The 15,888-nt window shown below is 41.3% G+C and overlaps 1 protein-coding gene and 1 pseudogene across 6 annotated transcripts in view; both read right to left on the minus strand.

The window, feature by feature from the left end:
- Window positions 1-389: 389 nt before the first annotated feature.
- Window positions 390-471, minus strand: LOC127675987 (uncharacterized; annotated as a pseudogene).
- A 3,585-nt stretch (window positions 472-4,056) lies between these two features.
- The window catches only part of Rps6ka3 (ribosomal protein S6 kinase A3), a 105,149-nt gene continuing 93,317 nt past the window's right edge, over window positions 4,057-15,888 (minus strand). For all 6 annotated transcript variants that reach the window (XM_052170423.1, XM_052170428.1, XM_052170426.1 and 3 more), the window contains 2 exons: window positions 9,551-9,691; window positions 4,057-8,959 (listed from right to left, as the gene is read on the minus strand). In XM_052170423.1, the coding sequence (XP_052026383.1) occupies window positions 8,837-8,959; window positions 9,551-9,691 (264 nt within the window). In that variant the 3' untranslated portion in view covers window positions 4,057-8,836. The remainder of the gene's footprint in view (window positions 8,960-9,550; window positions 9,692-15,888) is intronic.

Consider the following 15,888-nt stretch of genomic DNA (forward strand, 5'->3'; position numbering starts at 1 on the left):
TGATAGGGTCCAAATCTCCCAATATTCATGGTGAAGTTCTAACACATATGTATATTGCTGTGTTTGGATATAAGGTCATTAAAGAAGCTATATTGAAATGAGATCCTTAGACTTGATGCCAAGACTTGACATTAAGCTGGGCATGGTGACAGGCCTTTAATCCCAGTACGAAGAAAGCAGAGGAAAGTAAGCTATGAGTTACAGGCCAGCCAAGGCTATGGAGTGAGACCCTATCTAAAACCAAAACCAAAACGAATGTAATTAGCAACCAGGCATAATGATGCATAAAGAAGAACAAACAGTTCCCGAGCCAGTAATCATCTGAAAGCCATGGCGACCTCAGAAGAAACCAGATTTGTCTCTGCCTTGACCTTAGACTTGGAGTCTTTGAAACTGGGAAAAGTTTTCAATTAGCAATAATCGCGCCTCAGATAAACCTCATTGGCTACGATACTGCCACTGCGCAAAGCTGGAGTCTTTGAAACTTAATAAAAGTACTAGGCAGGCCTGGGAGTTCATGCCTATAATCCTAGCACCTGTGAAACTGAGGCAGGAAGATTGCTGCAAAATTAGGAGAAAGCTGGGCTACGTAGTGAGTTCCAGGCTAGCCTGGGTTACATAGACCCTGACCTCAAAACAAATAACAGTCAACAGAACGTACTTTTTTTTTTTTTTTTTTTTTTAGTATAGAATAGAGTTTATTCAGGGCATCGGGAGGGGAGTTAAGAGGATAGGAAAGGCAGAGAGAAGGAGTGGAGAAGTAGAGGCCGGCCATGACCACATAGAGAGGGGAGGGGAGGGGAGGAAGAGAGGGGGGGAGCTGCGGGGCAAGAGGCAAGAGAGAGAGTAGGAACAGAAGGTACATTTTTGATGTTTAAACAACTCACTCTCCCAGTCTTTGTTCTGGTGGTTCCTGCAAAGGAATACTGCACTCCTCAGAGCAGATCACTTCACTTCAAACTAGGGTTTATTCAGGCCAGCAAGATGGCTCAGTAGGGAAATGCACTTCCCAGGAAAACCCAGCAAGCTGAGTTCAGTTTCTGGAACCCATGGAAGCAGAGAAGCAACTCTACAAAGTTGTCCTCTGCCCGCCACACATAGCCCTCCATTCTGGCAATAATATAAATGTACAGGTAGGCTTATTTTAAATGACCTTTTTGGAAACATCCGCATTTTAGCATTCTATAGGGAAGGAGACTAAATGAGAGAGAAAGAAGGTCTAATGATCTAACAGTACTTCTCCACTGTGGACATTTGGCACTGTCTGGAGGCATTTCTGCTTGTCAGGAGTGGAGGAAGGAAGGGATGATGTTGATGCCTGAATAGAGGCCAGAGCTGCTGGAAAACATCCTACAGCTCCTGCCCCGCTGAGAAACTCAGCGGCAGATAGATTTCTCAGAGTATAATTAAAAGATGACAGGGAAAGCAGGCATGTTACTACACACCTTTAACCCAGCACTCCGAGTCTGAGGCAGCAGGAGACTCTGAGTTTACATATACATATACAGTGAGACCAGCTCTCAAGAAATGAAAAACGACAGGGGAACCAAAAGGTTCCAGTGTTCTCTTTTCATTTGTATTTTTTCAACCTACAGGCTTTTGGGGGGCAGGCAGGGCTCGCTGTGTAGCTCACGCCTCCTCCATCTCTACGGTGTGGAGATGGCCCAAACTCCAGACGCCCCTAAGATTGGGCTTTGGAGTTTATAGAGACCCAAGTTAAAACAGATTTTACAAAACTTCTTACTCTATGATCCGAGACAACTAGCTCATCTTTGTCAGCCTCAGTTTTCTCATCACAGGAATTAATGCAATATGCCAGGTGTTTAGCCTAGAACACAAGTAACCAGACCCGAAGTGTACAACTGTATGTTTAAAAGTCAAGTACTTAATGTAAAGTCTCATAGGAGAAAATACAAATCAGCTTTTTTTTTTTGGTCTCCTTTAGCGAGATCCCTACATGTGTTTATCAGAATAACTGAGGAGGAGGATGTCATGTGTATATTGGTCAGAAATGTGTAGGTAGGTGTAGTGGCTATTCCTGGTTGTCAACTTGACTATATCTGGAATGAACTACAATCTAGAATTGGAAGGCTCACCTATGATCCTAATCTGGAGGCTCAGAGATATAAGTTTCTGACCTGGATCTTGGCATGGAGATCTTGAAGCATAGTGGCTATGAATTCCAGAAGATTAAGACAAGGAGATCTCCGAGTTCAAGATCATCTGGGATTAAAGGTGTGGCCTTTAATCTGGGCCACACCCTCTGATGGAGATCTATAAGGACATTGGAAGAAGGAAGATTTACTCACTCTTCCTTGCCTGCTTGCCTTGTGGGACTGAGCAACTGCTAGATCCTTGGACTTCCATCCACAGCTGCTGCTGCCCATTTTTGGGGAGTTGGACTATAGACTGTAAGTCATCGACAAATTCCCTAACTATATAGAGACTGCCCATACATTCTGTGACTCTAGAGAACCCAAACTACTACAGCAGGGGAAACAGGAAGGGCAAGGGCCCCGTGTACAGCACCTACACTTATGGTCAAGAACGACCCAGGCCAGTGTGCTGCTTAGTTTTTGCCAACTTAGCACAAACTGGAGCTACAGGGGAAGGGAGAATCTCAACGGAGGAATTACCTTCATGAGGATGTCTTTGTGGGGCATTTTGATTACTGTTTGTTGTGTGATGTCCAGCCCACTGTGGGCTGCTCCTGGGCTGGTGGACTTTGGCTGTGTATGAAAGCAGGCTGAGCAAGCCATAGAGAGGGCAAGTCAGCAAGGAGCATTCTTCAGTGCCCTCAGCTTCAGTTCCTGCCCTAAGTTCCCTCTAGGACTATGATCAGGAAGCCAAAGAAATCCTCTCCTCCCCAACTTGCTCCCCAAGTGTTTATGGTGTTTATCACAACAGACAACAAATTAGAACAGATGGCATGACGATGAATGCAGCGAGCCAGGGAGCAGTTTGGGAGAGAAGACCAGGATTAGAGATGTAAGGATACCAGATCACTTGTAACCCTTGGTAGCTTTAAACAGATCATTTGGCTCATGTGTTAAGAATGACGGTAGGGGACAAAGATAGAAACGAAAACTATCTATGAGGTATTGCAATTGTCCACGAACAACAGCTGTGCTAGTTTAGGATACAAATTTTCTTTGGGGATGATGACATGTTCTAAAACTATGCTATCATGATGGCCCTGCAACTCTGCAAATGTGCTAAAAAGACTGAATTGTAAGTTTTAAATAGGCAAACTGTGATATATATGAATTATATCTCAACAAAAATATTTTGAAAACAAATGGGCCTCAGAGGGGTGGTGCATGCCTGGAATCCCAGCACTCTGGAAGCCGAGTCAGGACTGCTGCAAGTTTGAGGCTAGGCTAGTATATATGCTCAGTTGCAGACTGAGATTTACTGTGTGAAATCCTGTCTCTAAAGTCCAAAACCAAAGGAAACCAAAACACCTCTCTACCCCTCCCCAACAAACTTATTTAAAAAAGAAAATGAAATAGGAGAGCTGATTTCAATAAGGAAAACATGATGGACAAATACTGTAAGGACTTAAGTGCAATTAAAAACCAGAAACTTGCAGTGCCATTTGCATACTTGTATAGTTTCATGCAACACCTAGAGATGCAGATAGACTTAACCAAGAAGCAAAGACTTGAGTTTTGTTCCATAGGTACATTACAAAAGCAAGGAGGTTTGGGTGATCAATTCTGAGGTTACCAGGTTCACTATGGATAGAATAGAAAACCCAAAGGAGAACTGAGATAACAAAGGAGTAGGGGAATTTTTAGGGCCAAGTCTGGTAGTTGTGGACTCCTAGAAAAAGATTTTTCTAGATTTTTCATTTGTGCCTGGCCTAATGTTGGGGAAGATGTTCTGCCCACATAATTCTAAGATGATGCATAGCAAAATTATTTTGCACTTATTAAATTAGAAATATTCCTGATTTAAATTCTATCAATACAATTTTATAAAAACAATTTGGATAGAAAATTTTATATTGTAGAGTTCTAATCACATAGCTAAAATAATTAGATAAAATGGACGTACATGCTTTACTTGAAACTTTATTATATAAATTTCCATTTCTTTTAAAGATTACAAAACCTGTTCTGTGACAGGATTACAAGCAATATTGTTCCAGGATTATTCATGGATACATTGGAAAGAGATTAGATTACACATTAATAGTATGATTTGCAAACTTCCCAGATTAAACTCTTAAGTAAAACAAATTAGTATTCAGTGAAATCTGATCCTCACAAGCACTTCATAACTATGGCCACAATGCCAAGCATCTGATGCGATTTACCCACCAATGAAAGGTACAGCACGTAAGAACCCTTGATATGGTACCTTGCTTGGGCTTCTGGCATGCCTTACTGGAGATAAACTAGTATAAAGGAAGATCATATATAATAGTAGAAAAATATTTCTGATTTTTTTCTTTTTTAAAAACTGCTCAAGTAGATACCCACCCCATTCCCACCCATGGCCAAAAATGCAAAATAATTACATCTTTTAGGTGTACACCTTCCCTTTTATTTAGGGCAAAAAGTTAAGATAAACTAATACATGTATATGATTTCAAGTTACACACTCATCACTCATAATCATTAAGGGTGCTAATGAATGGCAATACTTTGAAACCATTTTTTAAAACTTAAGAAACAAAGCTTTATATGGTAAAATACACTTACAGAAACACAACCCAAAGTCTTTATCCTCATGCCCTTGCTCTGTACTTAAAAGTTCTACTTTAAATACTTGTTTGAAAAACTCAGTATACAGTTCATCCAGTACTATAATAATATAGGAATAAAGATGTTCACTTTCATTGGACATTGAACTAATCTACTTAGAGAGAACTATTATAGTGACTCTCTGCTCAAATACATTTCCATATATTGTACTTAAATGGTATGTGTGTTTAGAAGACATTTTTTGAGGTTCATACATCTGGACTTAAACCTCTAAATTTTCCTTCCCACTAATCTCTAGCCAAAATTTCATATACCTTGCTAGTTGCTCTGGGAAAAGTCATGGATATTTCAACAGCTTATCATGCAGTTCAAGGTTATATGGCAAAACAATGAGGAAAGTGCCTTAAGAGGTAGGAAGTAGGCTCTCACTCCAACCCTTGCTATGCCCATTATGAACAGTTAAAGACTGGAATAAAAGTGGTATTGTGAGACCTATAGTGACACCATGTTTTACAAAAATTTAAGTTGACTTAATCACTAGAAATTTTAAAGAACGGTCACTTTGGAACCAGTTACAAGTCACTTGGCAACACAAAATACAGCAGTGTCAAAAACACACAAAGCACACTGTAGATACAGATTCTTCTTGGCCATCCATATTTCGGTATTATTGTGTAGATTCTTCACTGGAAAAAGTGGTTAGGTGTGGCTCTGTAGAATACCACAGTTTTAAGAAACTGAATTCACTCCTTCATTAATTGGTCTCCACCAATGATCTCTTGGGGGAGATCAGCAAAATGTAATAAGTAACCTGGGGTTGAAAGAGGACTGTTTTCATTGAAATAAAAACACTGAATTAAGTCAACTTCTCTGAATTAAATAAGGCTCAAAGTATACATCCAGGTTAGTCACAGGAGTTGGATCTTGCAGAGGAACAGATAGAGTTAGACTGGACCTTCCTGGTTTAAGCACCAAGATCAGCCATGAAATCCATTGTTTTTGTGAGTCACAGAAAAGAGAGCCGTTTTGATCCTTTGCATTCCAGAGCTCTCTGAATACTTTCCCAAGTCTCAAATTTTCAACACCATAGTAAGATAGAAATTATTTTATAAAATACAGAAAAACAACCTGAAAGTGTAGGTAATTCATAAAGCCAGGGAATGGAGACTACCAAAGTCATGTTGAAATGTGTGTTACTGGCCCCCACAGTAATTAAGGACATCTTATACCAAGGCCCCAAAGTCTAGAAAGCCTTTTGCAATTATCATTCCAGGATTCACCAACCCTGGTCCTTTCCCTATCAAACACATGCCTTCTTTTGAAGCTTCTGTACCTACTCTCTGTTCAAATTCTTCCTAGGCTGACAGTATGTGCACAGCTTAGAGGACAACCCCCATTTCTCTTGATGTCTTCTGATCCCAACAAAAGCCACATCTAAAGAACAGATGGGAAATTGTTGACCCCCCGCTCCTGCTCCCACCCTGTTCTTTGGCGTGCAATGTATGTGAAATGTGGAAACTACTGCAAATACCCAACATCCTCCCTCCAGACACTCAGAACTGACTCTTCCATATGCCAGCCTCACAGCTTCTTGACTTTGGGTCTTGCTAAAATTATTTTTAGACTTTTGGGTGGCTTGTGAGAATAAGATTTACTTCACATCTGTTAAATTTAAGGGAATATGCACTTAGAAGATACCCTTTTAAACAGAAGGAGCTGAAATGATTCATAAAGAGTAAAAAAAAAAACTTACCTTAATTTAATATCATCACTTGAAAGGGAAGATGCAAAACACACAGTATTGTAACTCATCGTTTCCAGTGTGTGCTTGACTATGTTAAAATGCATTTCTATTGTCTGGGATATTATTTTGCATCGTAAACCAAGAGATGTCTATAAAGAGGCCTGTTAGTTTAGTTCCTTCCTTCAGTGAAATATAAAATCTGGACCAACAACTCTAGGATAAGTCCTAGAAACTGGCAGGGATGGCTGAAAGGTGGAAGACTTCAGGAGCCATTAAGTACAGTGGCCAGTGACAAATGGACTTTGTGAAGGGAAAGGAAAGGCTAACCCAGCACAAGCACTACATTGTCAGCTGCATCTGCCCAAAGACAATGTGAACATGAAAGCCACAGATGCAATCACTTATGCTCCTAACCAGCTTTGTCAGTAGGAAGCCTTCAGATTTATGAATGTATTGCTTTTCTCCAATAAAACTGCAGTTTGACTAGATAAAGGAGGCAATTCTTCTTAAAGGAAATCAACTTCGCAATATAATATAGTAGAAGACTGCCATGAAGAAATAATGACTTTAGCTCCTGCTTGGGTGATAATATGAAGGAAAGGCAGCATGGTGTTATGAGGAAAAATTAAATGGGAGATACAATAAATAGAAGAACTGGACACATTGACTAGAGGAGGGGGGAAAGGCTTTCTTGCTGGGTGATGGAAAGCAACCTTGAATAGTTAGCATCCATATACTCAAGAAATTAAATAGATGGTATGTAGAACTTCTTTCCAGTTAGAAAAGGAGCATACATTTGGTTTCTATGCAATCATCATTTTGTGTTGCTTGGGCAAAGGGGGAATTAAGAGATTTTCTCTTTCTCTTTAGTAGCAGAGAAAATAAGGACTGCTTTTTATGAACTGCAAAAAGCAGTAAAGGACTCACATGTTTTGGGGCACATGCCTGATGAGTGAAGTTAAGTCACTTTTTCTTTGCTCATGTTTATCACATCACATATTAATGTACACTGTGTAGTGTGTCAAAGATATGGGTAATGATGGATAGAGGCTTTTTGTTGTTGTTAAATGAAACCAGAAACTACCAAGTTAGATGTAAATACTGAATAGTGCACTTGAAGTGCAGCTAGGGGCCATTATGAAATCTGGTGACTACTGTAGTCAAAGGAAAAATCGTATGGCTATAAATCATCAACAGGGATTCAGAAAACAGTGCTGATCATTCAGCCTTCCACGGCTATGACTTTAGGTTACAACAGATATTGTTTGATGAAGAATATTTTATTCCCTAAAATAAGAAAGTTTAATCCAATTTTATATGGAGGCCTGTGGCCTTTATTACATTCAAATCAGTGTTTAATATAGAATATCTATTTAAACATGAAATATCCAATAAGGCTTTTATTACCAATTGCTAAGATTTCCTTCTCTAATTTCTTTACTATGATTCTTTTAAAGGCCTTTGATGTATAAAGGCAATTTTTCAAATTATATGCCAAATACTAATTATGAGGGCTACATAAGGTTAAAAGTGCAAGGACTACTTTTTTTAATTAGGGGAAAGAAACCCTAAGAAATCAAAGTCTATGGACTGACTTCATAGGTATATTACTGATTTCGTGCCACGTACACACACCAACTTCCTCTCCTATTAACAGCTCTCTAGTTAGTCTGACAGAGCACCTGACTTGAAGAACAAATGGATCAACCTGTGAAACAGATGGGGCGATATGTACAATTTGAAAGAATTACATTCAATAGCTGTTCAATCAATCTGGCCATCTTTAAGGTTTTCCAACAATACTGTTAATCCAGGTGAACTATTTATCCAGATTTAATAGTCAATTGATTAGTAGACTCCAAGTTAAACAAGGCATGTATACATTAAAGAAAGCAGTACAGAAATGTACTGTATATGAACTGTTTACAAAAACATACAAAATGTTGGATGGCACAAGGGATACAGTGCTAATATAAATGAATTGTTTAAGCTAAGTGCTTAACATAAACTGTCCATCCCTATAACTAACAAAGAATATTTAGGGGACATGAAATATTTCCTATAAAAATAATGCTATATGGTGTAGAGTACTTTTATTCAGTGTATTTTAGGTGGTATTCATGTGTTCATTATTTTTATTGATTCAGTGAATAGATCTTCATCATGTTTCCATTTTCATTTCGGAGCTCCAGGAAAATCTAACTTGCTAACAATCAATTAAAGCGAGAAGAGATGAAGCAGGAGCAGCAGGAGCAGCAGCATTGTGGGTACCAGCTGGGACAGTGTGTGCTTGCAGGTGTCTCTCAGGTATGTGCTACCTGTCGCCAGAACTTGTGCTATCAGCTTACATCATGGTACCAAACATCTCACTGAGGTCACTTCACAGGGCTGTTGAGGTGATTTTTTTAATCCCTCTCCGCTGAGCAAGAGTAGAGCGGCCCACCGGTTCCAACACTGGTGACTGATTGCGGTTTAAAGCAGAGTATGTAGCTGCCATGGCACCCTGGGAAAAGGAAAGGAAGGTTACAACGAAAATGCCAGGGACGCAAATATAAAATAAAGGTTTGCCCCTAGGAATTGTTCTTATGTAAACGAATATAGATCTTTACCAGTCTCATAATGAGAATGACATTTGGTGAATATTTCAGATTTAACTAAAACTGAGGCCCACGTGAGAGGTTGAAATTTTATATGAGAAAGAACAGAGAGGGGCTCAAGTAGAGCACTCCTCATTTTTCTTAGGGCCATTTGATTTGTCTTTATAATCCTGTAATATGAGAGGCTATAAACCATGATATTTCAGTTGGAAAAATTCACAGATTCTGTCCTTACTGATAGTGAACATCTGTGGACAGAATGACAGAAAGCAAACATTTTCTTTAGTTAGCTTAATTACTGACATTCTGGTAGGCCTTGTGTCCCCACCCCGACATGTTAGACACTCATGGATTTGACTCCCACACTAGAACTTAGGAACAAGATGAAAGAGAAAGTTTCTCAGGCATGGACAAAGGATCCTTGGAGGCTTAGCTGGCCTTGCCCACCCTGGAGGCCACACAGAAAGCAATGACTGGGTATACATAGGGCTGTTCACCTTTACGAGATGCGGTGCATCCTGTCTGTTTAGTTGGTATTGTGGTAGTTGGTCCCAGTGGACAATCCAAGGATGTCTGAGCACCAGAGCAGCAGTCAGTCTCTGATGAGGATCTACATGAAGCATCTTTGACACCAGGTCCTATCAGGTGAAGGAGAAGAATAAGACAAGGTTAAGTTTCCTTTTCTTCTCCCATATCTCTGGCATCAGCACTTTTCTTCAGCTTTTATGATGCTGTGTTTCCTGGAGGCAGTCCTTTGGCCATAAAGCATTTTTTGCAATAGGTTTGTGAGAAAAACAAAACTTCAATCTCTCCTCTCTTTTCCCTGAGTACCATAATGTTGTGGTGCAAAGGATCAGTTTACTCTGGTTTTTCTTAGCTCTGCTCTAATTCTAGAGGTTTATAACATTTAGAGAACTCTGGACTTAGGGAGCTGTACTGGCCGGTTTCGTGTGTCAAGTTATCACAGAGAAAGGAGCCTCAGTTGGGGAAGTGCCTCCATGAGATCCAGCTGTAAGGCATTTTCTCAATTAGTGATCAAGGCTGGGAGGGCCCCTTGTGGGTGGTGCCATCTCTGGGCTGGTAGTCCTGGCTTCTATAAGAGAGCAGGCTGACCAGTCCAGGGGAAGCAAGCCAGTAAGAAACATCCCTCCATGGCCTCTGCATCAGCTCCTGCTTCCTGACCTGCTTGAGTTCCAGTCCTGACCTCCTTTGGTGATGAACTGCAATGTGGAAGTGTAAGCAGAATAAACCCTTTCCTCCACAACTTGCTTCTTGGTCACGATGTTTTGTGCAGGAATAGAAACCCTAAGTCAGGAGCATTAGTTCAGTGAAGGAGAGACAAAGAATCAGTTAGAAAGCAAGGGACAAACAGGTGCCAATTGCAGCTAGAAGAACATAAACCAGGAGATGGCTTTAAAAATGTCAAGTTTAGATCTTCCTGAAGACCCAGCTATACCACTCTTGGGAATATACCCAAAAGATGCCCCACCATGCCACAGGGGCACATGTTATAATATGTTCATAGCAGCCTTATTGGTGATAGCCAGAAGCTGGAAACAACCTAGATGTCCCACGACAGAAGAATGGTTCATTTACACAATGGAATACTACTTAGCTATTAAGAACGAGGACATCCTGAGTTTTGCAGGCAAATGGATGGAATTAGAAAATATCATCCTGAGTGAAGCAACTCAGACCAAAAAGAACATGCATGGTGTGTACTCACTAATAAGTGGATATTAGCCAAAACAAAACAACCCCCCCCCAAAAAAAAACCCAGTACAGACTACCTGAGATACATTCCACAGAACTCAAAAAGGTCAACAAACTGAAGTGCTCAAGTGAGGACACCTCAGTCCTACATCGGAGGGAGAAGAAAGCAATCACAAGTAGGGAGGGAGGGAGGGACTTGGGAGGGAAAGTAGATGGGGGCTGGGGAGAAGGAGGAGAGGAGAACCTGATCTGACATTGGGGGAGGGAAAAGGACTGAAGCCCTGAGGGCCAGCAGAAAGAAGGGAAACAGGCAACCTCAGGAGATAGGAGGTTGGGGGACCCTCCAGAATGCACTAGAGACTCTCAGGACTCAAAGGGAGGGTCCTTAGATGAAATACCCTACAGTGGGGAAAGGGAAATTGTAGAGTCCACCTCCAGCAGGAAGACAGGGCATCAAATGAGGGAGAGGGGGAGCCATCCCACAGTCACAACTCTGACCCATAATTGTTCCTGTCTGAAAGAATTACAGGGATGGAAATGGAGAGGAGCCTGAGGAAAAGAAGGTCCAGCAACAGGCCCAAAGTGGGATCCAGCTCAAGGGAGGTCCCAAGGCCTGACACTATTACTGAGGCTATGGAGCAGTCACAAAAAGGGTCCTAGCATGACTGCACTCTGGACAACCCTACAAGCAGACGAAAGAGTCAGATGCAGATATCTGCACCCAACCAATGGACAGAAGCAGCTGACCCCTGCTGTTGAATTAGGGAAGGCTAAATGAAGCTGAGGGTGGCGACCCTGTTAAGAGGACCAGCAGTCTCAATTAATCTGGACCCCTGGGATCTCTTAAATACTGGCCCACCAAACAGGCAACATACACCAGCTGATGCGAGGCCCCTAGCACACATACAACAGAAGACTGCTGGGTCTTTCAGAGATGATGTACCTAACCCTCAAGAGTCTGGAGGCCCCAGGGAGTTTAGGTCAGGTGGGGTGGTGGGTGGGAACATCCACATGGAGACGGGGAGGGGGAGGAGGTATGGGATGTGAAACAGTCGGAAGATGGACAGGGGTTGGCAGGGCGGGGAATAAAATATGGAGTGTATAAAAGTAATTAATAAAAATATTTATTAAAAAAGGATTAAAAAATATCAATTTTGATTGTTACTTTTTTTGAGATAGTTTTGTCATGTACTTTCAAGTGACCTGGTACTCTTAGCTTAGCCTCAAACTTGAGGCAATCATCCTGCTCCAGCCTCCTGAATGCTGGTAAAAGTGATTCTTTTTTTTCCCGTGTTTTTTTTTTTTTTTTTTTTTTTTTTTGATTTTGGTTTTTTGAGACAGGGTTTCTCTGTGTAGCCCTGGCTGTCCTGGAACTCACTCTGTAGATCAGGCTGGCCTCGATCTCAGAAATCCGCCTGCCTCTGCCTCTCAAGTGCTGGGATTGCAGGCATGCGCCACCACCGCCCAGCACAAGTGATTCTAAAGAGGAAGGTAAGACCTGAAGAATAGGCAGGAGCTCGGTTTGAGAAGGTATGGAGGAAGCAGAACATCTCAGGTAGACACAAGAAGAAAGCCCTAAGATACAAGAGAACATGTCTGTGGTGCTTTGAATGAGAACGGCCCCCATAAGTTCCTATGTTCCAATACTTGGTCCCCAGCTGGTAGAATGTTTGGGAAGGATTAGGACGTGTGCTCTTGGAGGAAGTGTGCTCTTGGGGGACAGGCTCTGAGGTTTCAAGTTAGCACCCTCTGCCTCCCTGCTTGCAGTTTGTGAGCTGCTACCCCTGTCAGCATGCTTCTTCCATCATGGATTCTAAGCCTCCAAAGCTCAAACACCTTCTAAGTTGCCTTGATATAGGGTTTTGTCATAGCATTAAGAAGTAACTAATACAACATCACAGTTGAGGAGCTCACTAGAGTGCAATGTGGACACAGGAGAAATCTGTTGTCAAGAAGAGCATGGCAGTCGTTAAAGTGGAAGTGTGAGAAGAGACATGAGGAAGGTCTTTGCAAGCCATATTAACAAACATAGACTTATTCTAGAGCAGAAAACCACTAACACAGGATGGTAAGGCGGTCAAGTTTGTAATTTGGATACTCCTTGTGTATGGAGGAAAAATAATTGGAAGGGGCAAAAGCCTGGAGATTTACATTGCTTGTTTGTTTTGAAGACAAGATCTCACACAGGGCAAGCTTCAAAATCAGTAAGCAGCCACTGATGACCTTGAACATCAAATCTTCCTGCTTCAGCTTCTCAAGTGCTAAGATCTTAGGAATGCACCGCCCCTCCTGGGTGGAAAAAAATGCCCTGACAGCCCCTGGTGGCTGACTAGATACTGGGAATTAGGGAGCTACTGCTCTGGCTACTCTTCAGTTTTAGACACTTGCGGGCTCTTTTGGCTATTATTATTATTATTACTAGTACTACTATTGCTGCTGCTGCTGCTACTATTACTATTCTAAGAACAGAAATACCCTCTTGAACAGAATTAGAAATAATGAATGAACCATGTGTAGTGGCACATGCCTGAAGTTCTTGACACTTGAGAAGTTGGAGGATTCATTAAACCCAGTAGTTTGCCTGTAGCTTAGGCAACACTTGTGACACTCTGTATCAAAAATGAATAAGTATAAATAAAAATAGGTAAAAAAATTAAAAAATTAAAAAAAGACCTTTCCTATCAAATTCTGAAAATGGACCAAAGAGCTTAAAGTAAATATAAAAGTTCCAGGGGCAAAATAAAATTCAATTATAATTTTAATAACATCTCTGTGTTTGGGCCGAGTCATTTCAAACTTTTCTTTCTTTTACTGATAGCAGTGATTAAGTAGAAACCAGCATCACTGAGGTGAAATCTTCTGGGAAGTGTTTTCTGAGAGCACAAAGAAGCTATGTTCCAGAGATAGCCAAGGTTGTACCTCATGCTGCAGCAGTACTTGATACTGTAAGAATCACCCAGGTGGCACTGATTTTGAAGGTATAAAGGGGTCATGAAGAACAGCTGAGGCTCGGCACTGTGAGAGGCCATGGAAGGCCACTGGTGAAGGTGCAGCCTCAGTTGCAGTTGTTGGCCCAGGACTGAAGGGGTCATGCAGAGGAGTTGAGGCTTGGCACAATGAGGAGAGCTTATGAGAGGCTATGGATGAAGCCTAGTTGCAGTGGAAGACACCAGCGTACTGGAGATGTCAGTACCATGGGCTGATCACCAAGGACAACAGCAGTGGAGTGGAGTCAACCAGATTCCACTAGAATGTTAGGGTGTTAGAGAGGGCAGAGTAGAGAAGTGGTCCCAGCTCCAGAAGGAGCCCAGATCATGTGTGGATCCCAGCTGTGAAGCTGAAGTTGACTTGAAGATACCAACAGGTTAGAGCTATCAGAGCTGTGGGGTACCTGCTTAACAGGTAGTGAAACCAGCCCATGAGAAAGAAGTTTGTTGCAATCTTCAGATGAAAAAGGAGTGGAGATCTGAAGACTGCTTTGACATCAGACATGAAGATGCAGAGTTTAGATGGTTCTTTTTGGAGTTCAAGATATTTTGTAGTATCACTTCAACATACTACTTTATAGACAAAACCTTCTGTTAGTGTTTCTTCTCCTCCTTAATTATGATACATAATTTTTCTCAACAGTTTGTAAGAGGGGCTAGGGAGATAGTTCAGTCAGTATATTTGTAAACTTGACATAAACTAGAGTCATATGGAAAGAGGGAATCCTTTTGTGTTTTTTTGTTTTTGTTTTTTCCTTTGGATTTGGTTTTTTCAAGACAAGGTTTCTCTGTATAGCCCTGGCTGTCCTGGAACTCACTCTGTAGACCAGACCGAACTCAGAAATTCACCTGCCTCTGCCTCCCAGAGTGCTGGGATAACAGGAGTGTGCCACCACCGCCCGGCAAAAGAGGGAATCCTAAGGATTTGCTTCCATTAGACTAGCCTGTGGACATGTCCATGGAACAGTTTTTTTTTTTAAAGAACTAATGTTTTAGATTTACTTAATTTATGTCTATGAATATTTGGACTATATACATGTATGTACACCACATGTGTGCCTGGAACTGGTAGAGCTCAGAAGTCATTGGGTCCTTTGTAACCAGAGTTACAGACTGTTTTGAACTACCATTGGTGTCGGGAACTGAGCCCAGGTCCTCAACAAGAATAGCAAAGTACACTCAACCACTAATCAATCACTCTAGCCCCCACATCTTCCTGCTTAATGATTGGTGTGGGAGGCCCCAGCCTATTGTTTTCAGTGCTATCCATATAAGAAATCAGATTGACTCCTGCTCAGGGGCAGGCCACACCAGCCAGAAGAAAAGCTAGATGCTTAGCCTAATTGTCATTAGAGAGCTTTCATCTAGCGACTGATGGGACCAGATGCAGAAACCTGTAGAACATTAGACAGAGCTTGGGGAACCCCACAGAAATGCGGGAGGTGGTAGAAGTACAGAAAAATTCTGCAGAAGCCAGAGGGGTCAAGAATACCAGGAGATTTTAACCTAGGTACATGGTATCTTTCTAAAATGTTGTCCATTTCATCTAGATTTTCCAGTTTTGTTGAGCAAAGGCTTTTGTAGTTAAGAGTTGATGACTTTTTGAATGTCCTCAGTTTCTGTTGTTATATCTCCCTTTTCATTTCTGATTTTGTTAATTTGGATATTGTCTTTGAGCCCTCTAGTTAGTATGGCTAAGGATTTATCTATCTTGTTGAGTCTCTCAAAGAACCAGCTTTTGGTTTTATTGATTCTGTGTATTGTTCTCTTTGTTTCTAATTGGTCGATTTCAGCCCTGAGTTTGACTATTTCCTGCCTTCTATTCCTCTTGGGTGTGTTTGCTTCTTTTTGTTCTAGAGTGCTCAGGTGTGCTGTTAAGTTGTTAGTGTAGGATCTCTGCAGTTTCTTTATCAGGGTACATAGTGCTATGAACTTTTCTCTTAGCACTGCTTTCATTGTGTCCTATAAGGACCCAAAAGGACATACATGGTATATACTCCCTAATAAGTGGATATTAGCTAAAAAGTACAGAATACCTAGGATACAACACACAGAATTGAAGAACTTTAACAAGCAGAAAGGCCAAATGAGGATGCTTCAATCTCATGTAGAAGGGAGAAGGTAAGGGCTGTGGT

Source organism: Apodemus sylvaticus, chromosome X, assembly GCF_947179515.1.
Source record: "Apodemus sylvaticus chromosome X, mApoSyl1.1, whole genome shotgun sequence".
NCBI classification, from domain to species: Eukaryota; Metazoa; Chordata; class Mammalia; order Rodentia; family Muridae; genus Apodemus; species Apodemus sylvaticus.